Here is a 13,613-nt window from a genome sequence, read left to right on the forward strand (position 1 = left end):
TTCCAGATCATTGCGCCGTCAAGCAAGTCTTCTCCATCCCTCCTTTCGGCGTGCACCGGGAGAAAGGACAACAGGCCTCCGGAACCCCGCCTCTCGTGATCCTTTACGGGAGAGGGGCGATCAGGTTTTTGGGGAGCGCACTTGCGCGACTGCTGGCAGTGACGATTTCGCGAACGACAACTTCTTTCCCAACCTCGGCAACCTCATCCTCAACGACATGGGCGACAACGTCAACGCCGGCGGTGCTCCTCTCGCTGAAACGTATGTGACTCTATCCTTCTTATTCGAGATCGTGGTAGAATTTATGTTTCTAGTATGTGCCCTAGATGTGATCTGTTCATCTATTATGCCAGTTCACATGATTAATTTAATCTCTGTTATTGCTGTCATGATTTATTTTTTGTTCATTCGAATTAAATCTCATAGTAATCTGCTCATATTTCCAACGGGTGAAATCCTCCGTGGGATTATTGCATTCTTCCTGCCTGTCCCTTCGCTCGTTCGCTACTCCGTTTCAGTGAGAATAAACAACTCCCACGCGCGCATCCGTACACCCGCTGCCCCGGCGTCCCCCTCCCCGGCCCGATGGCCAACCCGCGCCTCCTCCTCCCCAGGATCCTCTGCGTCGCCGCCGTCGCCGCCTTCTACGCCTGCCTCCCGGCGCCCGTCTCCGCCATCCGGTGAGTGAGATCCGTTCCCCGCAAACCCCCCGCCTCCCCTGTCCAGCGTCGCGTCCTGGAAATGCGAGCGCTCTCGTCGTCGCCGCCCGTAGCTCTAAACTAGTTCGCAATCCATCCGTATCCGTGGTACTTCTTCCGTGTTTGCTGCGGCCTGGCACCGTTGGGAGCCTCACCAGTTGCTCCGCGGCTCTAAATTGCTTGATTATCTTTCTGGAATCAGGCTTCATGCTCGATTATGTTTGTGTAATTACGCCTCATGTTTGATTATGGTTTGTGGAATTTTGATTGTGGGGTTGGGATCCTGGACGGTGATGTTTGGTGTAATTATGTTTTCTGGTCAACACATTTCTACGCCATGGTGTATATGTTCTCATTTTCTTGGTTTTCATTTACTGTCACAATATCAGAATAAATGGTTATACCAGATGCTTTTGTGAAGTGATAAGCATTGAGCTAAATATATGGTAATTACTCTGTTCAAATGGTGCGCTGTGCCGGGGCAAAGGTTTCACTGCACATCCCACCATGAGTCCATGATTATCAGTGTTTCTCCATTCTAGTGTTAGTACAGTTCCAGATGCAAGCTTGATATCTGGATGTTATTCACTAAGTCTGAATACACAACTTGATTTTAAGTCTTGTTCAGGAAGGACATTGGTTTTGCTGCACCCATCATCTGCAGGAGTACTGTTCAAGGCCGGCATTTGATATCAGATGATAATGGTAGTACACCTGTGCCTCTCTCGTGCTTAGATATACTGTCTTGTAAACTGATGCTCCCTCGCGAACACATTCTTTTAGGTTATGTATGTTCTGCTCTTTCGATCGATCCATGGTCTCGCTGCTGCCCACGAACAGGAGGACGCTTCTCCTGTCAGTGAGTTTCTTACCTTTTGTCGCACAAATGTCATAGAAAGATGGCAACATTATAAATCTAACACAGTTCATCGCACCATGCAGGGGCTGCAACCTTGATTCGCAGTGCTGCAATTCTTACGAGTATTGTGTTTCTTGCTGCTTGAATCCTTCTAGGGTAAATCTTACATTCTTACTAGCAGTACTGGATTTGGCATAAGAAGATTGAAAGAAATGAGTTATTTCCTGTGTTATTTACTCATCCTTTTGACAGACCAAGGAAGCAGATGTGCTGAAGTTGAAGGTAGCTAAGCCAGTTACTGCTGGTAAGATGTTTGTAGTTATTGTTTGGTGTATCTTGAGAACTTTAATGTGTCAGAAGAACTTTACACTTTATTATCCTCTAGGAACTTACACCAATATCTTCGATTTCTGCATGGGAAGATGCCGCCATAGTTCTGCAAGTGTGGTACGTGTTCTTTCTTAGCGTGCAAATATGAGGCCATCACTGTTTTGGCCTTTCTAATGAAGTTTAGCACTAATTGACCCTCATTGGAAAACAATTCACGATCTGACCCTTTTAGGAAACACCACCCACCGTGGCGTATTGTTTACACAGAAAATGCCATGGTCAACGGCGCTTGCGCTCTGAACCATGCCCGGCTGATCTGCTGTTGCGGCATGGTCAATACGATTAGTCATGTCTTGGCGTTTGACATTGCCGCGTTAGCAGGTCAGCGGGCATGGGCCAGGGCGCAAACACCGTTGACCATGGTGTTTCCTGCGTAAACAATACGCCCTGATACGGTGGGTGGCATTTCCTAAAAGGTTCAGACCGTGAAATCTTTTTCAGGTAGAGTCAATTAGTGCTAAACTTCATTAAAAGAGTTAAAACAATGATTTTGGCTCTAATATGAATGTCTCAGGACACCTTTTACATGAATATCTATAATACAGAGCTCCAGTATATTTTCATCCTTACAGTGTCTTATTTTGTTGGCAATCTGGCATGTTATAAATTCAACAACTACAAGTTAAAATTATCTGGTAAACAATTCTTCCTTTCAGTCTAAGTTGTTCTTTGAATCTACCAGGTCCATGAAAATGCATATTTGAGTGATTTCCATCATTGCTTTCTGGTGCAGCAAAATTCATCGGGTACAAATTATATTCTTACATCTTGGCTAAGTTACCACATTCTCTAGTTATAGCATCTGTTCACCATCATTTCTAGCACCTAAATTGTTTAGCTAATGCTATTGCTATTTCCTCATAAGATTCAAATTCAACCGCCCATTAGGAGTGGATACGAGCCAAGCTCCACTTGGCTCAGCTCACTTGATGTTACATGCTACGAGCCAGAAGTGGTGGCTTAGCCCCGTTCATAAAGGCCAAGCCAGTTCACTTTGGCTCATGGCATGACTGTAGAACAGCAGCCAGCACTAGTCACACTAAAATAAAATACAGGAAGCAGTTTGTTAGCATTTTTCATTTTATCATTTCGTTACCTCCCTATCTGTTAGTTATCCTCTGTTAGAGATTTATAACGAGCTTGATAGGGCCGATAATAGTGCACGGGTAGGGGGATTTTCTGGAGTTTTGTAAGGAAGATACGAACCTGAGACTTGTTGGCATTGGTTGGGGACTACTTTTGCTGTTGACTTCTTGGATGTGTTGTAGAAAACAAGAATTAAACCTCTGATCACTTCATTTCTGGTTCAAGCTTAGTCTGAGCTGAGCCCAATAAGTGCACAAGGTGCTAACTTCTTGTCCACTACTAATGCCCACATTGTCACGTTCTTGAAGACACGGATTATGCATTAGGAAATGACTATGTATAACTATTTAGCAGGATCAACTGAATCTAATTTTGGATCAAGGTTGGATGGCATTAACGTCATTTTGGGAAGGTAAGGTCTTTCCAATTTAAGCTCTAAATGTAGTTCAGTGAATGATGCCCATGGGAATTTCCTTATGTAATCAAACCTGAAATTTAGGCAGGGGGAATCGTGTAGTTCTGCATGCAGAGCAAAAGGACAATCATGTGTTCCAAGCAGGCTTTCTGAGTTGAACAAATGTCAGATGTAAGTTTATTTAAAATATCTAATATTTCTATGATTTCCGTTCAAATAATACATCATTGTAGATATTGTTGTTTGATGATTATCCTCAGATGTTTTTCCTGATAGAATAATTTTAGTCTGAATGACTACTCGAGTAGCAAGTTCCACTGATTATGTTGAGTGCTTTTATGGAAATAACAATTTTTTTTGCATGATTGCACGCGACCCAGTTAATTGTTTTGTTTTATAGTCTGAACGACACAGTTCTTTAGATGAAAATTGACGATGAACTGATATTCTAAAGTTGATATGAACCAGTATTTTAAAGGAAGTCATTATTTACATCTGTTTTGGGCCTGCAGGGCTTTAAAGCATGCTGTCGTTCTAATCAGCTGTTTTGCTCCGTCCCATATCCGGTTACTCAATCTGAATATGGAAGCAATCTCTTTGCTGGAGAAGTTTCAGATATCTACACGCTTCCAAGTTCTGAATTATCAACTACTGCCTACTTGATTAAGTGAAACAATTCTAGCAGAAGTTTGTAAATGACAAAGCAAAACACTTAATTGGAGAAGAGACAGGATCGTGGTGCAATCTATATAGTGGAGTGATGGAAGTTAAGAAAAACACCATATATCTTATACACTGGAGTGATGGAAGATAAGAAAAGCATCATATATCTTGATAAAAGTCTGCAGCCTATTTTGTGCATAATCTAAAATTTTACGTTGTAGTTGTCCATATGAGGTGGATTTCATATCATGTGTGATTGCCAAAAGTAAAGTGGTGAATCACGTTTCAATATAAAACATATTCTTAGAGTGCCTATAATTACTGACAGCAGTGTTGTTAACATGTAGATTCTTCAGAAAATATTCATTCTGGAGCTCATATGAGGCTTTGCTATTACCAGTGTGATTTTGGTCTTTTTGTCACTAACATAATTTATGAAACAGTGTTATTTGGTCTTATTTATCATTATTCATCTAGGATGTCCAAGTAGTAGTAACCAGTAAGTTGCATACACTTGTGGTTCTTGCTATAAAACCATATCTGTTGCACTTCTATTTTAAACAAATTCTTTCATGTTGCAAATCAGCACGAGGAAAATTTAGTCGCGGAGTCTGATTTGAAATGGAGTTGTGTTGACCTTTTTATCTGACTATTTATCAATTCAAGAAACACAAATCAGCATTTTCTTGCTCATGTTTTGTTATTGAAACCAGTTTGCAGAAATATATGAGATGCAAAAATGGTTGCTTTCCCAGTCTTGGGCCCGATCAACCTGCCGAAGTTGTAGACGAAGCTCCAAAAAATTTGGTATGACTAATGCATTATTTTGTATTTGCTAACTTCCCATATAATGGTTATCTCCTGTGTATTTATGCTGTTTGACCACATGCAGACCGTTAAGAGTCTCTCTCTAGAAAAAGGAAGTTTTGATATGCATGAAATACATTTTGCTTGTGTGTATACTTCTGGCCATTTACCAACTCGAAAGTGTCTGCAACTGGGCTGACCACCCCTCACAATAGTCAACTAACTCCAAAATGTCCGCAACTGTCCCCATCTAACTGCCATCAGTGCATAATCGATGGCGTGGTTGGAGTCTTGGAGAGGCTATGATGCTTTGGTACATGGTGTCCCTTGCCTAAGAAACTAGTAACATCTAATTTAAAGAAAACTAATCTTATCTCCATATTTTTTCCTAACAATTTCTATCTTTCTATTCTTCCTAAATAAGGTCCTTATCTCTTTATTTGATTTGGTGAGAATGGGACCTGCTGTACTATCATGTGCCATTGACACACAACACCCATGATATAACATTTAGGCAATGTTGGGTCTGCCACACGACATATCAGTTTTTAGCATTTGGATCTTGGCTAGGGCCTAGGAGTGTACATAGCTGATGTTGTACTGGACAGGTCTAAGAGTGTTGGCAAAGAGACTTAAAGCATGGAACTAATTTTCGTTTGGCTGCTGTTTCAGAATCCTGGAGCGTGCTTGTACATGCAGATGGATGACCGCCTCACCTGTGATGGCTCACATCGACATACCCGAAGGCTCTGTCCTTGTGCATGAAACGGTGGAGAAAATAGTGGCAGTCATAAGAGAGGTAATTTTGTTTTCCTCAAACAGCTCACATCAGGTTTTAAAGATTCATCAGCAAAATTGTTCTCGCTCACACCAGTCACAGTCACTTGCCAGGAAACAAGCGGAGGTAATCCGCCGAAAGCTGACGGCTCAAAATGGCATGGCCATTTCTGCACCGAGTTTCCAAATGGCATATCGCCGATGAAAAGAGAACATATTTTAGCTTTGCAGTTTATCTTTTGCATCTCTGGATGCAATCACCCATGTCCAGAGCAAGCAGCTTCTCAAACACTTATCTTTATAGTAATATATATGGTCACAAATTTGCATGCATGTTCAGTACAAAAACAGCCAAAACGAACTACAGAAACATGACTTTTTTTTAAAATCAGCTGCCCCATGGCAGCATCATCACAAACTTGCACGCTCCTTAAAAGGAGTAGTCGGGCTTGAAATCTGTCAAACTCTTTGGCCTGCCCCTGCCTTTGTTGTCATCCTTATTATTCTGACCAGTGGCACTGCCCTTGTCAGCCTCCTCATCTGCCCCTGCTGCTTCATCTTCTTCGCAGTCGAAGGCGGGGTGGGTGAAGATGTTCTCCAGGAGCCGCGTCCCCCTGAGGGCATTGGTGAGGGGCAGGTGGCCCTCCGGCGTGTCGTCGGTGAGCTCCCAGATGAACTCGTCGGGGAAGGCCCTGTAGTTGAACTGCTCCACCTCGGTGTCCAGCTTCTTCATCCAGCCGATCTTGATGAAGAATCGGGTGAACTCGCGCAGCGACTTGTCCCAAACCCGGCGCTGCACGCTGTACCCGAACCTGCCGCCGCTGTGCTCCAGCCAGAGCGCGTCCACGGCGCGGAGGTCCTCGACGGAGATGAACTGGACCTCCGAGAAGAAGACGTACCCTCGGCGGCGCGCGGCCTCGCCCGCGAGGACGATGAGGAGGGCGCGCGTGGTCTCGTCGGCCTGCCGGTAGTCCCCCGCCGCGAGCTGCTGGCCCAGGAGCTCCAGGGAGGGGGTGGGCGGCGAGGTTGTCGCCGCGGCGGCGGCGGCGACCGGAGTCGGAGCCGGCGAGTTGGCGGTTGTGGTCACCGAGGAGGAGCTGCTGGCGAAGAGCTTGAAGGAAATGCTGTTGCTGGCGTTGGTGCTGTTGGTGGTGAGCTTGAGGAGCGCGGGAGGGGAGCCGTCGTGGGTGTTGCTGTTGAGGAAGGAATGGTGGTGCTGGGGGAGGAAGGACTGGAGGGAAGCATTTGCCATGGCCGGCCGGCGAAGGGGCGGCTGAGGATGGATGGAGGGGAGGGGAGGGGAGGAAAGGGAGGGAAACGCTGATAAAGGAGTGGATGGGGTTTTGTCGGGGGATTGGTTGCACTTGGTGGTGGCTGCGGTGCGCGGAGGGAGACCTGAGGCTGAGGCTGTGGGCGCGTGGTCTGCTTGTCTGTGTGCTCTTCCTCTGTGTTGTGAAAAATTATGGATTTCCGTGGTTTTGTAGGGGTGCATCCGGAGGGGAATACAAAGGAGCGCTGCGATTGGTGGGTTCTGGGTGAGATGAGGATACTGGCTATCGCACCTCAACACATGTGTTTTGTTTGCAGGGGAGGGGAGGTGGGCAGGCTGGGTCCGTGGAACATTCTTGTTATATTCTGCTGCTTCATTTTGTTGTTGCACAATAAAAGTTTGGAAAATTCAACAACGTCTTATCCGCGTATCTGATTTTCAGTTCTTTTGGGTGAGATGGTATCCGCGTATCTGATTTTCAGTTCTTTTGGGTGAGATAGCTCCAGCCGCTTCAGTCCAGTTTACATTTTTGGAAAATGGAAGATAGAATAGCCCACCCTCTACATCATGGATGGTTGGACACATATATGCAATGTTTAATACGTCGAAATTAACTCAGAAGAGTCTGTCCACTTGGACTTTGGTTTCGTTATTACGTAACTATGTTGTGATTGAACATGGTATGGTAAGCCTCTTTTCTTTTGACTAGATAATTATCCGTGCGTTGCAATGCGATGTAGATGTTCTAGTAAGTTACTGTATGATTAACTGCTTGTATTAATGTGATTGTGCAAATAAATGTTACTATACCCGCGATATACCTATCTAAATATATTTTGGTATTTTATTTGTAATCACTTATTGGCTTGCCAAAGAAAATCCAAGCTTATTTTATAAATCAATAAAAGGTGAAACAATTAAGACCATTGAAATTATGCTCAGAAACAGGATGAAAGGTTGAACGAAGCACTCCGCCGAGCAGAAAAAGAAATGCTATTCTTTTTTAAGTAGTACTAGATGAAGGCCAAGTTCAACCAAGTGGTGACATGCCAAACATTGAGGCCCAAGATCCACCCAAGACCCTCATAGTTTGACTTGAATAACAAAGAAGCATCCTAGAAGATCCACCCATTACGCAGCGAAGTACACGAAAACTTACGTCAAATATCGTGAGACATTTTCACCTGCTTCGTAAACCTGTAATATGAGCCCAAGCAAAAGTTTACGCTTTTTGATCACATTTAGGTTGGTTTATTTTTTTGGATGAAAATGATGAAAAAATGCATTTAGAACCTTAAAGCAACAAATGAGATCTGTAAAATCTTAAAATTTGAAATTATCTCTAATATGTGATTTATTTCATGTAGAAAAAGTATGGAGTATGTTGGATACATATTTTTGTATGGTGCTTCACAAGGTATGAGTTTTCGATATTTGTGAAGTATGAAAAATAAATTACGACACAATGAGTTGCAATATGATGTTAAATTCGTCAATGATAATGATAAAGTAAATGGTCTATTCCATTTTCAAGTTACATGCACAAAGAAAATGATTGGTCATTGAAAACCTCATAGTTTGACTTGAATATCTAAGAAACATCATGTGCACTAATCAAAGCAAAGTACGGCCAAACTTTGTCAAATCTCTTAAGACCTTTTCGCTATCTCCTAAACCCGTAATATGAGCTGATGAAAAATGTAACATTTTTAAACCATATCTAGGTTTATTCATATTTTTGCACGAAAAATGCCAAAACATGCATTTAAAATCTAAATAGTAGCAAATGAGAACAAAAAAATCTTGTAATTTGAAATTATATCAAATATGTGCTTTAATTCATGTAGGAAAAGTTTGGAGTATGTTGGATGGATATTCTTGCAAGGTGCTTCACAAGGTACTGGTTTTTAGGTATTGCTCGCACACGGACATGTTGCTGTGTCGCCCCCGCATCGAGCACGACACGCAAGATACATCAACGGGTGAGCCTCGTCGGGAGTGTAATACGCAAGACACGTCGGTGATGTCTCTTGAGGATATGAAACCCCACATGCCCAAAAGATGTTGGAAATATGCCCTAGAGGCAATAATAAAATGGTTATTATTGTATTTCCTTGTTCATGATAATTGTCTATTGTTCATGCTATAATTGTATTAACTGGAAACCGTAATACATGTGTGAATACATAGACCACAACATGTCCCTAGTAAGCCTCTAGTTGACTAGCTCGTTGATCAATAGATGGTTATGGTTTCCTGACCATGGACATTGGATGTCATTGATAACGGGATCACATCATTAGGAGAATGATGTGATAGAGAAGACCCAATCCTAAGCATAGCACAAGATCGTGTAGTTCGTTTGCTAAGAGCTTTTTTAATGTCAAGTATCATTTCCTTAGACCATGAGATTGTGCAACTCCCGGATACCGTAGGAATGCTTTGGGTGTACCAAACGTCACAACGTAACTGGGTGGCTATAAAGGTGCATTACAGGTATCTCCGAAAGTGTCTGTTGGGTTGGCACGAATCGAGACTGGGATTTGTCACTCCGTATGACGTAGAGGTATCTCTGGGCCCACTCGGTAATGCATCATCATAATGAGCTCAATGTGACTAAGGATCATGTGTTACGGAACGAGTAAAGAGACTTGCCGGTAACGAGATTGAACGAGGTATTGGGATACCGACGATCGAATCTCGGGCAAGTAACATACCGATAGACAAAGGGAATTGTATACGGGATTGATTGAATCCCCGACATCGTGGTTCATCCGATGAGATCATAGTGGAACATGTGGGAGCCAATATGGGTATCCAGATCCCGCTATTGGGTATTGGCCGGAGAGGTGTCTCGGTCATGTCTGCATGGTTCCCGAACCCGTAGGGTCTACACACTTAAGGTTCGGTGACGCTAGAGTTGTTATGGGAAATAGTATGTGGTTACCGAAGGTTGTTCGGAGTCCCGGATATGACGAGGAGCTCCGGAATGGTCCGGAGGTGAAGATCGGTATATTGGACGAAGGGTATTGGAGTCCGGAATTGTTCCGGGGGCACCAGGCTATGGCCAGCATGTCCGAAAGGGGTTTCGGAGGCCCCGACAAGCGTTGGGGGGCCTTATGGGCCAAGGGGAAGGGGCAAACCAGCCCACTAAGGGGCTGTGCGCCCCTCCCAACCCCTCTCACGTAACCAGGAGAGGTGGGGGCGCCACCCCTAGGGCAGCCGCCCCTCCCGGCTTGGGGGGCAAGTTTCCTAGGGGGTGGGGGCGCCCAAACCCATCTAGGGTTTCCCCTGGCCGCCGCCTCCTCCTCTAGATCCATCTAGAGGGGCCGGCCCCCTCTCCCCTTCCCCCTATATATAGTGAGTGTTGGGAATCGTAGCATAATTTTAAAATTTTCCTACGCTCACCAAGATGCATCTATGGAGTATACTAGCAACGAGGGGAAAGGAGTGCATCTACATACCCTTGTAGATCGCGAGCGGAAGCGTTCCAATGAATGTGGATGACGGAGTCGTACTCGCCGTGATCCAAATCACCGATGACCGAGTGCCGAACGGACGGCACCTCCGCGTTCAACACACGTACGGTGCAGCGACGTCTCCTCCTTCTTGATCCAGCAAGGGGGAAGGAGAGGTTGATGGAGATCCAGCAGCACGACGGCGTGGTGGTGGATGTAGCGGGATGCCGGCAGGGCTTCGCCGAGCTTTTACGAGAGAGAGAGAGGTGTAGCAGGGGAGGAGGGAGGCGCCCAAGGCTGTGATCTTGCTGCCCTCCCTCCCCCCCTTTATATAGGCCCCCTGGGAGGGGGGGCGCCGGCCAAACCCCATCTAGATGGGGGGGCGGCGGCCAAGGGGGTGCCTTGCCCCCCAAGGCAAGTGGGAAGCCCCCCACCCTAGGGTTTCCAACCCTAGGCGCAGGGGGAAGGCCCATGGGGGGGCGCCCAGCCCACTAGGGGCTGGTTCCCTTCCCACTTCAGCCCACGGGGCCCTCCGGGATAGGTGGCCCCACCCGATGGACCCCCGGGACCCTTCCGGTGGTCCCGGTACAATACCGGTAACCCTCGAAACTTTCCCGGTGGCCGAAACTTGACTTCCTATATATAATTCTTCACCTCCGGACCATTACGGAACTCCTCGTGACGTCCGGGATCTCATCCGGGACTCCGAACAACTTTCGGGTTTCCGCATACACATATCTCTACAACCCTAGCGTCACCGAACCTTAAGTGTGTAGACCCTACGGGTTCGGGAGACATGCAGACATGACCGAGACGCCTCTCCGGTCAATAACCAACAGCGGGATCTGGATACCCATTTTGGCTCCCACATGTTCCACGATGATCTCATCGGATGAACCACGATGTCGAGGATTCAATCAATCCCGTATACAATTCCCTTTGTCAATCGGTATGTTACTTGCCCGAGATTCGATCGTCGGTATCCCAATACCTTGTTCAATCTCGTTACCGGCAAGTCTCTTTACTCGTACCGCAATGCATGATCCCGTGACTAACGCCTTAGTCACATTGAGCTCATTATGATGATGCATTACCGAGTGGGCCCAGAGATACCTCTCCGTCACACGGAGTGACAAATCCCAGTCTCGATCCGTGCCAACCCAACAGACACTTTCGGAGATACCCGTAGTGCACCTTTATAGTCACCCAGTTACGTTGTGACGTTTGGCACACCCAAAGCACTCCTACGGTATCCGGGAGTTGCACGATCTCATGGTCTAAGGAAAAGATACTTGACATTGGAAAAGCTCTAGCAAACGAAACTACACGATCTTTTATGCTATGCTTAGGATTGGGTCTTGTCCATCACATCATTCTCCTAATGATGTGATCCCGTTATCAATGACATCCAATGTCCATAGTCAGGAAACCATGACTATCTGTTGATCAACGAGCTAGTCAACTAGAGGCTTACTAGGGACACGTTGTGGTCTATGTATTCACACATGTATTACGATTTCCGGACAATACAATTATAGCATGAACAATAGACAATTATCATGAACAAAGAAATATAATAATAACCATTTATTATTGCCTCTAGGGCATATTTCCAACAGTCTCCCACTTGCACTAGAGTCAATAATCTAGTTACATTGTGATGAATCGAACACCCATTGCGTCCTGGTGTTGATCATGTTTTGCTCTAGGGAGAGGTTTAGTCAACGGATCTGCTACATTCAGGTCCGTATGTACTTTACAAATATCTATGTCTCCATTTTGAACACTTTCACGAATGGAGTTGAAGCGACGCTTGATATGCCTGGTCTTCCTGTGAAACCTGGGCTCCTTCGCAAGGGCAATAGCTCCAGTGTTGTCACAGAAGAGAGTCATCGGGCCCGACGCATTGGGAATCACCCCTAGGTCGGTAATGAACTCCTTCATCCAGACTGCTTCCTGTGCTGCCTCCGAGGCTGCCATGTACTCCGCTTCACATGTAGATCCCGCCACGACGCTTTGCTTGCAACTGCACCAGCTTACTGCTCCTCCATTCAAAATATACACGTATCCGGTTTGTGACTTCGAGTCATCCAGATCTGTGTCGAAGCTAGCGTCGACGTAACCCTTTACGACGAGCTCTTCGTCACCTCCATAAACGAGAAACATATCCTTAGTCCTCTTCAGGTACTTCAGGATATTCTTGACCGCTGTCCAGTGTTCCATGCCGGGATTACTTTGGTACCTTCCTACCAAACTTACGGCAAGGTTTACATCAGGTCTGGTACACAGCATGGCATACATAATAGACCCTATGGCCGAGGCATAGGGGATGACACTCATCTTTTCTCTATCTTCTGCCGTGGTCGGGCATTGAGCCGTGCTCAATTGCACACCTTGCAATACAGGCAAGAACCCCTTCTTGGACTGATCCATATTGAACTTCTTCAATATCTTGTCAAGGTATGTACTCTGTGAAAGACCAATGAGGCGTCTTGATCTATCTCTATAGATCTTGATGCCTAATATATAAGCAGCTTCTCCAAGGTCCTTCATTGAAAAACACTTATTCAAATAGGCCTTTATACTTTCCAAGAATTCTATATCATTTCCCATCAATAGTATGTCATCCACATATAATATGAGAAATGCTACAGAGCTCCCACTCACTTTCTTGTAAACACAGGCTTCTCCATAAGTCTGTGTAAACCCAAACGCTTTGATCATCTCATCAAAGCGAATGTTCCAACTCCGAGATGCTTGCACCAGCCCATAGATTGAGCGCTGGAGCTTGCATACTTTGTTAGCATTCTTAGGATCGACAAAACCTTCCGGCTGCATCATATACAACTCTTCCTTAAGGAAGCCGTTAAGGAATGCCGTTTTGACGTCCATCTGCCATATCTCATAATCATAGTATGCGGCAATTGCTAACATGATTCGGACGGACTTCAGCTTCGCTACGGGTGAGAAAGTCTCATCGTAGTCAACCCCTTGAACTTGTCGATAACCCTTAGCGACAAGTCGAGCTTTGTAGATGGTCACATTACCATCCGCGTCCGTCTTCTTCTTAAAGATCCATTTGTTTTCTATGGCTCGCCGATCATCGGGCAAGTCAGTCAAAGTCCATACTTCGTTTTCATACATGGATCCTATCTCGGATTTCATGGCTTCTAGCCATTTGTCGGAATCC

At 45.3% G+C, this 13,613-nt stretch overlaps 2 protein-coding genes across 10 annotated transcripts; one reads left to right on the plus strand and one right to left on the minus strand.

The window, feature by feature from the left end:
- The first annotated feature begins 373 nt into the window (after positions 1-373).
- LOC123096167 (uncharacterized) lies at positions 374-6,055 on the plus strand. 9 transcript variants are annotated; one of them, XM_044517798.1, is made up of 12 exons: positions 374-680; positions 1,317-1,403; positions 1,482-1,557; positions 1,641-1,713; positions 1,810-1,861; positions 1,943-2,004; positions 2,630-2,693; positions 3,385-3,445; positions 3,533-3,619; positions 4,825-4,918; positions 5,591-5,717; positions 5,799-6,055. In XM_044517798.1, exons 1-11 carry the CDS (start codon positions 389-391, stop codon positions 5,681-5,683), a joined length of 1,041 nt encoding a protein of 346 aa, XP_044373733.1. In that variant the 5' UTR covers positions 374-388; the 3' UTR covers positions 5,684-5,717; positions 5,799-6,055. The 9 variants fall into 9 exon arrangements, 7 of the variants coding, with proteins under 7 accessions (XP_044373733.1, XP_044373734.1, XP_044373735.1 ...); XM_044517799.1 differs by having other exon boundaries at positions 5,810-6,055; XM_044517800.1 differs by having other exon boundaries at positions 3,388-3,445.
- LOC123096169 (tetrapyrrole-binding protein, chloroplastic) lies at positions 5,977-7,165 on the minus strand. The gene has a single exon (XM_044517805.1). It carries the CDS (start codon positions 6,945-6,947, stop codon positions 6,126-6,128), a length of 822 nt encoding a protein of 273 aa, XP_044373740.1. The 5' UTR covers positions 6,948-7,165; the 3' UTR covers positions 5,977-6,125.
- Between the last annotated feature and the right edge of the window lie 6,448 nt (positions 7,166-13,613).

Source organism: Triticum aestivum, chromosome 4D (assembly GCF_018294505.1).
Source record: "Triticum aestivum cultivar Chinese Spring chromosome 4D, IWGSC CS RefSeq v2.1, whole genome shotgun sequence".
NCBI lineage: Eukaryota > Viridiplantae > Streptophyta > Magnoliopsida > Poales > Poaceae > Triticum > Triticum aestivum.